Source organism: Syzygium oleosum, unplaced genomic scaffold (assembly GCF_021117445.2).
Source record: "Syzygium oleosum isolate NSW1041296 unplaced genomic scaffold, Sole_v2.1 Sole_v2.04, whole genome shotgun sequence".
NCBI lineage: Eukaryota > Viridiplantae > Streptophyta > Magnoliopsida > Myrtales > Myrtaceae > Syzygium > Syzygium oleosum.
The window spans coordinates 5,122,189-5,134,504 of NW_026607488.1; the positions used below are offsets into that span (position 1 = coordinate 5,122,189).

The window sequence follows — 12,316 nt, forward strand, 5'->3', positions numbered from 1 at the left end:
AAAACATATTCTAACAGAATCATTGACAACTCACTTATATAAATAGCCCAATTAAAGTATTCGTAGAGCACATCCAAATATGTCTAGACCTCCATAAACATGCACAAGTCTACGAGCGCATCACAATGAGAAAATCACAACACTTTATATAATTACATAGACACAAGACATGCTAATACTTATTATGCCACAGAAACCTGATGACAGACCAAAGTTGTGGGCTAATTAGTGCTTATTAGGTGTGGCCATGAAAGTGCCATGAAATCCGTACGGCACTCTCTGTGGCAACCTTATCTTCGCCGCCGGCTCGCCTTCGAAATCCTTCACATCGATTATGTGAACCTGCAAGCATGGAGCATGTCCAACATTAATAAATGGCAAAGCACCTTTATTGATCCTCTTTGAAACTCGCGGTCACTAGTGATATAAATCTAAATGCTTTTAGGGACGAGCCAAGAAAAAGTGCAATGGGCAAGTATTTAGGGGGATAAGAAACTTACTTGAGTCTCATCAGACACTTCATTGTGAACAAAAGCTGTAATCCAACCATCATCTTCTTCTTCTCCTTCAGCACTGCCATTTTTAGCGACGAACACACTTCCGCTGCAAAAGTTGCTCTCCCCAAACTCGTGATATTCAACCTTGACTGCCTGTCCATTCTCTCCCTCCTGGTCCAACAGTAATAGACTCTATTCATTAGAAACAAATCGAACTATACTATAAGTACTAAAACAACGAAACAATAGTTGTGGACAACATAAGGTATTTGCAAGCATGTCAGGAAAAAAAAAAACAATTGACTTGAGTGAAAACTTAACATTGGGTCAAGAGGGTATTGACCCGTGATTCATGACCTTTGTCAAAAGGAGCACTTGGCATTTAGGTGGCGTTAGTAAGAGACATGTCCGAACTTTTACAATAATTTTTCATTTTCTGCCTTAAATTACTTAGATTTGTAGCTCCTAATAATGTTAGAAACTTTTGCTGTAGTAATCCTCACAGAACTCTATTGTTTCGTGCTGCAATAATCTTGCATATCTTATCTTTTTTGGTACAGCCAGGCAGATGAAACAAATTATTCTCATCCTTAGCTTATTCTAGCAGACACCTAAGAATATTGCGTGACGAATGTAGAATGATTCAAAAACAAAAAGAGTGGTTTATTGATATCAGAGAGATGTAACTATTCATGAGGTAGATGGCTCAACCTGAGGTTCGTCCAAGTATAATTTTGCCAGACCTCCATACATAGCTAGCCCTGTGATTTAAAAGGATGAAAAATCAGTAAGGACAATATATATTGTTCACGATATTAATCCTACACACTAGTAATTTCACTAGATAAATCCATCATTATTCGTTACCGCAGGTAGAACTTGCCGCTGAATCGACGACTTGAGCAAAGCCGAATTTGTTCTTCAATCCTATGAAATTCTCATTGATGAATGGAAACTCCATGGAGGAGTGAGGGCCACTGAGATTTCTCTCCTTGACATCTCCGGTTGCCATGTTCAATCTCCACTCATACACAGAATGAAAAAGAAAACCTTCTTCTTCATTGCCATTTTTTCCATTTTTTGGAGGTAATTTATATCCTCTTGTGTACCAATCCAACTTGTTCTCACCCCAATCCGGACCCGGGAATATGGATGTCACGGCCCTACAAGCCCTTACCACAACCTGTTTTTCTTAATTAATTGGTGAGAAACACAGGAAATGAAGGATTATGATGTGAAGAAGGCAATTAATACCTCATCTCCATCCTCAAATGTATTGAGGATGTGAAACGTGCTGCATGTTTCTACTTCGAACCATTGGACAGAATCGGCATCGCCGTATCGCAGCATTACTCCAAACCTCGATGTTTTTTCTTTATCATACTTCAACAATCTATTTTGTGAGAAGAACCGACACAACTTTAGGAACTTGTTGATATTAGTATGAACGATCAATCATTTGGGAACATTATTTTTCAATGAGATGTGTACTCACTGGCCTCCCTTGGCAAGTCTTGATATGTCCACTGAAAGAGATTGATCCACTATGATATTGTAACTGAACGAGGAAAACATGATTTAATCTCGAATTTGTCAAGAAATAATTATAATAATATCGATAACGGGCGAAATAATAGTTTGCTAAAACCTTTCTGTGACCCCAATCTCATGGCTGAAGACACCTTTGTCCAATTGGACATCCACCTTATGAAGAAGCTCCTTTCCATCAGCTAAAAACAGGTCAAACTAGGATCAATTAGAGGCTACTAATCTTCAATCACATATTAACTGTACTGTGAACTCATAATCTAAACCATAGTTTATTAAATAAAAAAAATCAACTTATCAGATAAGCATTAAAGGGTAAAGAGTATCACCCTAGCAATTAAAGATAATATATGAGACCCGGACGATCCCATTGTTCGTTGAAGAAAAGCAATTTTCTTTTCTATTCTAGTAGATTTTTGAAGGAAGATGTAGGTGTAAAATAACTCTTAACAAAAAATATTATTAATCACTTGATTCCTTGTAACGTTTTGGTAACTTTCCAACACTTTTACGAAATTATCAACTTTTTTCGACAATTTGCAAATTATAAATTTCTTTTATCTTCTCTAACTTTTAGTTGTCTGTCTTACCAACTCCTTAAATCCCACATTAATAGCTGGTGTGATTCTAGCATCGAATAAAACTGCTAATAAATTTACTAACTTATATATCAATCTAGCAATATTTATTTGAGTGACTTAGCACACTTTTTTCCATTTAAATCAACAACTAGTTTTAGGTTACCAACTCTTTCATATGCCTACAAATCGTTGAAGTTACTTAACTCTTTTTAGAAATTACTGACCTTAATTAAAGTATTTACCAACTTTTCTCCAATTAATTTACTAACTTTCTTTTATTTTACAAACTCTTATTTCAGTTAGTCGTCAAGGCTGATTTAGTTTTCTTAATTGCTAACTTCTCTCATCTCCAATAAAAACTAAATTTTCTCATCTTTTGCATTTACCTTTACTCTAACCGACGGCTAAGTTACCAACTATTATTTAGAATCACCAACCTTTATTTGAGTGACATTTTAACTTTTTCCCAGCTGAATGACCCATTAGGTTTGGTTAGCAACTTTTTAACTCACTTTTCTTATCTATTACCAACTTTCATTTGCTTTCTTATCAACGTCTTACATTTACAATACTTAAATGAATTCATCAACTAAGGTTAGTAGTTTCAAAAAAGAGTTAGTAACCAATTTTAGATCTTAGCTAAATGGGACAAAAGTTAGAGACTCAAGCTAATTTAAGATTAGCTAACCGAGGAAAATTATAAAAATTGATAACTCTATAGAATAATTGGTAAATTAAAAAAAAAATGAACATTAGTAAGTAACTCAAATGACAGTTGGTAATCCAAACTAGTTGGTCACTTAATTTGACAAAAGTTAGTAATTCACTCTAATTTATGTTGGTAATTTCATATAACAGTTACTACATTTGAAGGGCAAGTAAATTATGTAAATAAAGTTGGTAATTTTTTATATTTCATAAAAGTCACCGGTCATTTCTTTTGTTACCAATATTTTTTTGACACTTATAATTAAATATACCAGCAACGGAAAAAAAATTCGTACTTTGGGCATGGAGGAGTAGAATTCTACCTAAAACACTAGTGAATGTAAAAAAGAATGAAAATCCTGTTGAAATTTCGGTTTTCGATAACAACCACTTGGGTAGTAAATTTGCATCGATTGTTGTTAATACTAATTCAAATGTCATTCACGTGCTAGACATATTCATGGGAATCATATGAAACTTGTTCAAACAAATACTTAAAACTAATAACTATACAACTTCTAAGTGACTAAGAAGAGAAGAGATATTACCAGATACCACCCCTACCACAAGGAAAGGTTTCTTGATATCAATCCCCATTATTACAAGTTCGCCACTCCCCGGAGCTTTCTGTTCAATACGTATAATTTTGGAAAACAAACCTCAAAAAGATCCATCAGTACAATAAACATGTATGATTCAATGAAAAATTAAGGTGAAAATAATAGTATACCTTTGGATGGCTAGTGCAAGGTCGATCCCAATCTCCATTGAAGTCCCAAACAGTGAGTGTTTCTAGGGTTTGTGAATCGATCTCGTGAGGCAAGTAATTCTCCGATATCGCGTATAGCTTCCCCAGGTACTCGAACACACTTGTGTTGCACAAGAACTTGTTATCAGCGTTGAGTCTAATCTGTTGAAGCACCGAATCATAAATTTCAAGCTTTTAAACACTTCGGCTCCTTTAACAAAAGGATCTTCACAAAATTGTGTAGGATGTTGTTTAAGTCTATTTAACTTTTTTATTTCATAATTCATATACAAAACAATAAGAAAGAAATTTTCGGGCTTTCATTGTTTGTTGGTTAGTCCGTGACTCTTATACCTTATATCACAATAATGATTTAGATAGAATGTTGATGGGTCCCACCTCACTTGGATTGGGACCCACCTACCAGAAAATCTTTTTAAAAAAAAGGGAGTCGGGCAGTCACGTTTTCATGAAATTCTAATGTGTTGCTCATGACTGGGTACTATAAGTTGACCGGTGTCAATCGTTGACAAGTCTCCTCCGTTAGAGTATTTTCGACATCTCGCTCAATGAGGTTTGACCTATTTTGGTAATCGTGTTGCCTCTAGTGATACTAGAAGAGGCAAGCTGTAATCCTATTTTACATAGCGAGAGTATCTTGGGGAGCTTGCAATGCAATTTTTCCCCGGTTGGGGTCTTCCAAGTCAAATCTTTTGTGCGCCAGTTGTGAATTATCTAGTTCATTTTACTACTGTGGTGTTTGTTGTGTTCATTTGGTCACACGAAGAGGGGACAAGTGAGTCACATAATCTAAATCCTTGTGGACTGTTCGAATGAAACAAGATGAACTTTTAAATAGAACCCTAACAGGCATCTAAAATGTTCCAAGCAATTGCAGATTGATCAAATCATAGACTCATCACATACATGAATGGGCAGAGCAAAGAGCATCTCGAAAATTACCCGATTCAGAGAAAATGCAGCTACAACAGCTAGTGGATCTCCTTCAATGGCAGGGATGAAAGAGGGTTTGTTTCTTTGCTTTTCAAGCTTGAATGTCTCGGACTCGACGTACCTGTTCTTGTAGGAGATGCTCCAGTCTGAGTCACAAGTCTTTTTGAAGAACAATGCATGAAGCATTCCCTCTCCTTCTACCCATGTTTCATTCGTTATTCCTAATGGCGACACTGTGGATTGTAGACATCCAAATTGAGGATTTGGACCTGAAATTGAGGAAATTTTATAATCAAGTTTGATAAATGAAAATTGCCATCAACTTTTTTCTATTAAGAAGATAATAAGCATGATCTTGGATATATGATAACAATGTGCACAACTCGCATATTGCACGAGACATCAGTACCTACGCAACTCTATCTAATGCAAAGATCTATATCTGACATATTTGATTACAGCTGCTCCTATTCGTAAAAGCCTAAATTTTGACACACAATATGCATCATACACGCATACCTAACACGTGAAATCTTATACATATGAAACTTAAATGGCACATAAATTCAGACTAGGTATGTACCGTTTCTAACAAAAACTCCTTCAGGGAAACCAGCTGGTAATTCCCCTTCCAAGCAAGCAACTTCAACAGCTTCTCCAATTTCTTGAACAGGTGCAAAGTTCTTCTGTTCAAGTCATTAGTTCAGAAAAATCAGATATATATGCATCCTTATGTTTCCATATATAGGGATACAATGTTATTCAGAGCACTACGTTGTGTTGGAGCCCTGCTTGCAGTCATTTTTGACCTCAAAATCATTGTTTAGGCATATTTCGAAGTACTATTTTCACATCATTTTTTCCCGTTATTTTAGGCTTTTGTTTATTTTTCTGAATTCTTTACTGTTTAAGGATATTTTTTGGTTTGCTAGTGTCACCTAGGGTTTGCATGGTTTTTATTTGATCTTTTCTATGAATAAGACAACTTTCATCGTACTTTACAAAATACACAAAAGATACTTCTTTCTATTGTTGCCAGTGAGCGTGTGCGCCTGAATGAGTGTTTGCAGATCGACGAACCCGTGTTTACTTATTTGTTGCTGCATGATATGGTGGTGTTATCAACCACGCCAAGATAGGGAAAAAAACTGTTCAAGTTTAGCTTATCAGCATCAGAAAATTTGTTGACGAAGTAACTATGAAATTTTCTGGGTTCTGTGTCACCTCTTCCACAGGCCAATCCCGAAACTGGAAACTTTTAGATGGAGCAAATGAGATATGAGAGAACCTCGCTTCTAATTACCTGAGATGGCAGATAAGGTTGATCCACAAACCGGTACAAGCCATCCACTAAGACATCCAACACAATCCCTGAAGCTTTCTTGACTGTGTTGGATACATCAATCTTCTTCAACGCCAGTTGTTGCTGCAACTCCTTCCAAATAGGCTGTGCTCATGCAATTTTTTCGAAATTAGATCAAACCAGTAATTATTCGAATTAATACCAAAAAAAAACACACACATGATCAAGATCTCTTGTGCGTAAAGATTTGGATTTCGTGTAACACACCTTTAGAGCTGGGGAAATGGACTTTTTAAGGTGATCGAAGGTAGGAGAAACGGAGTGCCTGTTGGTGGATGCATGCACATGCAAAGCGAGAGGAGAGACTGCCATTTTTTGATTCTCTCTTCACGGGTTACATGGTTTCATGTTCTTTATAGAGACAAACAACGCATGTGAATAAATCAAACCAATGACGTAATTAATCTCTTGCTCTCGGCTTGTTCATCTACATATTAAGGAATGACTAAAGAATAGGTGGTCTACCATATTAAATTTGGCGTCACACCACATGTTTTCCTTGAATTTGGCTCGCCTATTTATCTGTCTACATAGCATCGTTAACAAAATCCACTTTCTCACTACACACTTTTTATGTGAAACATCCACTTTCTGTTTAATTAGTTAATGAGTAAATCGAATAGCTACTCTAGTCAAGTTCAAGAAGTTTATTACCACTTTTGACGCATTCTATTTGCCACCTACCTAATCTCAATAGAATATATATCTTTTGAGTGGTTATACTATGCATTGCTAGAACATAACTTTCTCTAATCGGTTTTGATCTCCGTCCACATATCCATTTTTAGTAGGATTTATTTAAGTTACGCCACCATTGTAAATTTTTCTTACACAAAGCATTCATGAGACTGAAGCTCTCAGCTGCTAATGGAACGAGTTCGTTAACCAAAATTTAAAAATTGTACACGTGTCAACATCAGAACCCTGCTTATGTCAGAGAAAACAGCTCTTACATTGCCAACTAAGCAAAATGACTAAAACGTTGTGCGATACCGCCAGATTGCTCCATTTGCAATACCATTATAAAAGAAATACAGATTTAGATACACAGATATGTGGCTAAGATATTCAGTGAAATACTCTAATATAACCTTGGATAAGTGATCACGATGACAGCCAATGACAGATGCTCTATCCAATAAAGAACTGACCGATCAAAAACGACAAAACCCCAGTTGCCCGATGGTGTCGTTGGAATATGCTCTGTCCAATAAATCCACGAAGTCTTGCACATAAGAGACAAAGAGAAGCGAAAGCCCCAGATGTGTGCTTCCCTACAAAGTGTTGTACCAGCAGAATAATCTGCAATTGCCCTGAGAATATTCAAATTGCTTCTTAGTGAAACAAAATTTTCTTTTAGGAAAGATCCACTTCATGCGTGAAGCACATCTTTGGCTGACTAAGAGGAAACTCGATGCGCAGATAGATAGGTAGGCAGATTTTGACAAGATCTGATACTGATAGAATGAGACTAGGGAGGTCGAGAGCACATATATACGAAGATTCGAATGCCCGCATCTCATGTGAAGGTTGACATGCTACCCTCTGGAGCTTTTAGCGATGAAACTGCAGTTTCATAATGGCCGTCAGCGGGAAAACTCAAGTTTTTGTCGCCGAAGGGATTGGATCTTCAGTTTTCATGTGTTAGAATATTTCAAATATTAAATCACGTCTTCATTTAACAGCTGAAACTTTTAAAACTATTGACTGTGATCCCATAAAATTTCACATTGTGAAAGCCGTCATCTGTTTTTTTTTTCTATTTATTTTTAGATGTTGCGGGTTTTGTTTGTGTTGGTGTTGGCTGGTAAGGTGACAACTGACTGTGGCTATATTCCTTTAGTAATGGCAAGAATATGCTATATGAAAACTTGATAGCATCAAGTCAAGCATGCAATTAATTTAGCTCCCATTTGGTAATAATTTATTATTGCCTGCAATTCCATTCTTCTTCACGGATAATCAGATGAATGTTGGTAATTAAATTAGCCCAGAATAGTTCAGGACAATTGCATACTGTACAAACGACCATAATCATAATTTTTTTCAATGTAACTTTGGCTCTTTCCTCAAGCAAACAAGAGCCACTCAAAATCAATAAATAACAAGCCTTTATGTGATAGAGGAGAGTTTACCTGAATGCCAACTATCAATGAAGAAGGGGAAAATTGTCCAAAAAGTCCTAAATATATTGCTAATTCAGTTTTAAACTTTTCAATTTTGCCAATTGAGTCCTAAACCTTTTCATGTTTTACTAATTGAGTCAATCTAGCCAATTTTGGCTGGAAATTGCTGACATGGACACTGGCCGTCTTACGTGGCGCAGTCGGCGTTGACGCAGATAATTTTTATAATATTTTAATATTTTGTCGAAATTTTTATTAACTGATGCCGGAGCATTCCTTGAAGACGTCAAGTTGTTGATCTCATCAATCAACTAACAAGTTGTCGATTTGCAAGCCAATGGTCGATTCCAAGTTGACTCATCGATCACGACGTGCCGAATGCTGTTCGGTTCCTCAAAAACATGAATGCCATTAATTCAGTCTTTGGAACTAGTAATCCATGGAGACCCACAACCAATTAAACTTAATTCTCATCTTTTCAAGGTCTAGTAAGTGTTGTTCAAGTTTCTAGAGTCCTTATATAATTATGGTTGTTTTTTAATAAATGTTGTTTGTCTTTCCTATGAGTCTTTTGTCTTTCCAAAGAATCTTGATAATTACTTATGCTTGGAGGGTTGTTCCATGCTCATCTATATAAGTATGCTATGATGAATGAGAATACAAGACTTATTTGATTCAAAACTTAATTGAGCCTTTGGCTAGAGAACAAGAAGGATTTCTTGTTTTACTCTTATCCTTTTGATGGATTTTTACGGATGGCGAGTATTGCTCTTATCTGTTAGGTTAATTACCTACGAGTGGCGAGCGACCTATCTATTGAAGTTTTCACTTGTGTTACCTCCTACTTCTCTACACTTTCTCAGGCGTCATTAATTTTTTATTTTTTTCTTTGCTTTTTTCTTTTCTTTTTCTTTCTCTTGTCCTTCTTCACTACTTTCTTACTGTGGTCGGCGACCGGCGAGGGCCCAACAACCCTTGTTGGCCACTAGGCGAGGGTCGTCGGGCCCTCTCCAGCCGTGGGCAAGGGCCAGGACTCCCTCACCTGGCCTCGCTTGATTGCGTGAGGCCATCGCGTGGTCGCGGGTGAGGGTAGCCTCGCTGGCCTCAGGCAAGGTTGGTCGCCCGTAGCCACGATGGCCTCGCCGAAATCTGGGCGAGGGTTGCGACCTTCGCTTGCAGCCGGCAAGGGCCCGGCGACCTTGCCGGCCACAGTGAGAAAGCAGTGTAGAAGGAAAAGAGAAAGAAAAGAAAAAATACAAATAAAAATAAAAAAAAACGTTAAAATATTATTAAAATTTGTTCATGTCAGCATCGACCGGTGCTGACGCCACGTAGGACGGCCAACATCTACGTCAGCGATTTCTGGTTAAAATTGGTCGAATGAGCTCAATTGGCAAAATTGAAAGTTTTACGACTAAATTGGAAAAAGTGAAATAGGTTAGTACTTTTAGACAATTTTCCCAATTAAGTAGTGGTCCGAGAATATGAAAATAAGTTGACAGTCTCAATTGGATTCCTTTCTCGTACTTAGCGAGTGTTATGACTAAGTAGTTTATTGCTGATACAAATAATTTGACATTATGGCGTGATTAGCTTTTCATATGACTGACACGATCATAACATATGAGCTGTGATGCAATTCACTTTCTTGTTTATTAATTACTCACGTTGGAAATAGATCATTTTCATATGTATATCTTAAGCTATCGAGGTCTAGACGATGATTGATTTTTTACTTGGTTCTCACCTATTTTATTTTCGAACAAACACTTTGCAATATGATAAAAGCATGACCGGTTCTTCACACAGGAAAATAATTTTGGTCGCTCATTGATATCGGATTATGTAGGAGATACACGATGCCGATGATTATATCCTCGATTCGATCCATCTGTGGACTAAATTTCATTATTTCACTCTTCGCCACCATAGCCTTCCTACACATGTGTATTGGACACACTAAGAGGATTGAAGAAGCTATAAGTACCTTCAAGTGGATTGTGATTGGTCCTCATGAAACCAAGTTGACAGATAACCAAGTTAGCGCGGACGTTACTCTTACGAGGTGGTGCTTATACTTGGTTTCGATTCTCCCAAATCCTACTGGTCGTGACTTTGGTTGACTCGGTTAATTATGTAAATTTCTTTTTCACTTATGGAAGCACCACTAACCTATTGGAGGCCAATTTGAGGCCAAGTAAAATGCGGGATATCATTTTACTTTCACGAATAAGAGATTTGGGTTCGAGGACTTGGTTACGCTAAATTGTATTTAATGCCCAAACTTGGTACCTCTTCTCTCTGTTTTGAAACAATTTATTCATGCAATCTTGGTCATTTTAAAGCTCCTACGCACATATGCGATCATGCATTGTTAATTTGCTTAATTACATCAACCATTCACATAGCAACACAATATCAAAACAAATAAATAAATACATAAATATAATAACGTAACATAAAGTGCGGAAAATAAACCCGATAGAATATTGGGCTAAGAATATCTCACCGCCATGTTATTAAAGACCGAGACAGGACCCCGTGAGCTAATACTAAAAAATAAACGTGCACCTATCCTTTTTTATTAAATGATGCATGCTTCTTAATAAAATAAAATAAAAACTAAGCGATGATCACATAAGACAAATAATGGACTATGGTCAAATATAAACTAAACTAACCCTACTCATGCAAGTCATTACCAAGTAACAACCCAATTTTAGTATTTTAGATTACATGCATCTTAAAGCTAATCGATGTTAATGATCTACCAACAACGCTAAGTGCCCCTAACTAAAATGTTACTACAAAAAAATAAATTCCCACTAAATGCAAATTCCATTATTTTAACCTTTTCCACTTATCATTTTTCTTGCCATTTTCAATTTAATACCTAAAATAACAAAATCTAACACCTATGCTACCCTAAAATGTGCTCATATGCCACAAATTGAGCTAAAAATAATGTATAGCTATTTTGAACTTAACTACTCCGAAATATGGGATTCATCACTAAAATGCCAATTTCTTGCTTTTTCTGTTATCATTTTTTTTCACTTTTTTTCTATCTATTATAAAGATATCATGATTATGCATTTAAATGACCCTAAACATGACGCTGCACCACTAATAAACCATAACGACCCAAATTTCACCATATTAACGCCTAAATATGCGATTTTAACCCCGAATCTTATATTAAGGTAAAAGGGACGTCCCGAGACTGCTCGGGAACGCTATAGGAGCCGAATGAGAGCCCGAAGCCTACTGAAGGCGCTGGACAGCCAGCATGGAGCGCTGGTTTGATCTCTAAGGCCCATGCAAGCCCAAAAACACCCTAAATGACATATTAAGCTAAAACATATGCTCCATGACCACCCGGAGCCCTCAAATGGTCCGTAATGGAACCTAGAGTCCACTGTATAGCACGCTTAAGATGCTGTACAGCGGGCTTTTGGTACTCATTTTTGGCTTAAACGGGCCTAGATGGTCACGGTGACATCCCAATGCTATCCTGAGATCTAATATGTAAAACTACATTGATAACACTAATGATGGCTCAAAATTAACCTATTAACACGCACTAAACATACAAAGGCCATTCACCATAATATAACAACGAATCTTCATGATACAAAGCGTGATACGAACATAATATTAACATACTACGAAAATGAAGTGTCATAACTAGTTTAGCAACCGTAGATCGAGGTTGATGCCATCGAACCTCAACTTTCAACTCCAGTTCTAACACGGTATCCTCAACAGCATATAACGAACGACAACAAATA

The 12,316-nt window shown here is 36.8% G+C and overlaps 1 protein-coding gene across 1 annotated transcript; it reads right to left on the reverse strand.

Annotated features, from left to right (window-relative positions):
- Positions 1–225: 225 nt before the first annotated feature.
- On the reverse strand, positions 226–6,711 carry LOC115674474 (carotenoid 9,10(9',10')-cleavage dioxygenase 1-like). The gene is made up of 13 exons (XM_056310760.1): positions 6,607–6,711; positions 6,340–6,483; positions 5,620–5,722; positions 5,046–5,305; positions 4,065–4,244; positions 3,883–3,961; positions 2,146–2,227; positions 1,993–2,055; positions 1,752–1,890; positions 1,365–1,680; positions 1,209–1,258; positions 501–668; positions 226–342 (listed from the first exon to the last, which is right to left on the reverse strand). The coding sequence occupies exons 1-13, from the start codon at positions 6,709–6,711 to the stop codon at positions 226–228; spliced, it is 1,806 nt and encodes a 601-aa protein (XP_056166735.1).
- Between the last annotated feature and the right edge of the window lie 5,605 nt (positions 6,712–12,316).

Coding starts and splice junctions, on each gene's coding strand:
- LOC115674474 (XM_056310760.1), bottom strand. CDS start 6,711: ATGGCAGTCTCTCCTCTCGCTTTGCATGTGCATGCATCCACCAACAGG. Junction 5,306..5,619: donor AGGAGTTTTTGTTAGAAACG/GTACATACCTAG, acceptor CCTCAATTTCAG/GTCCAAATCCTCAATTTGGA. Junction 669..1,208: donor TATACTTGGACGAACCTCAG/GTTGAGCCATCT, acceptor CTGTTGGACCAG/GAGGGAGAGAATGGACAGGC.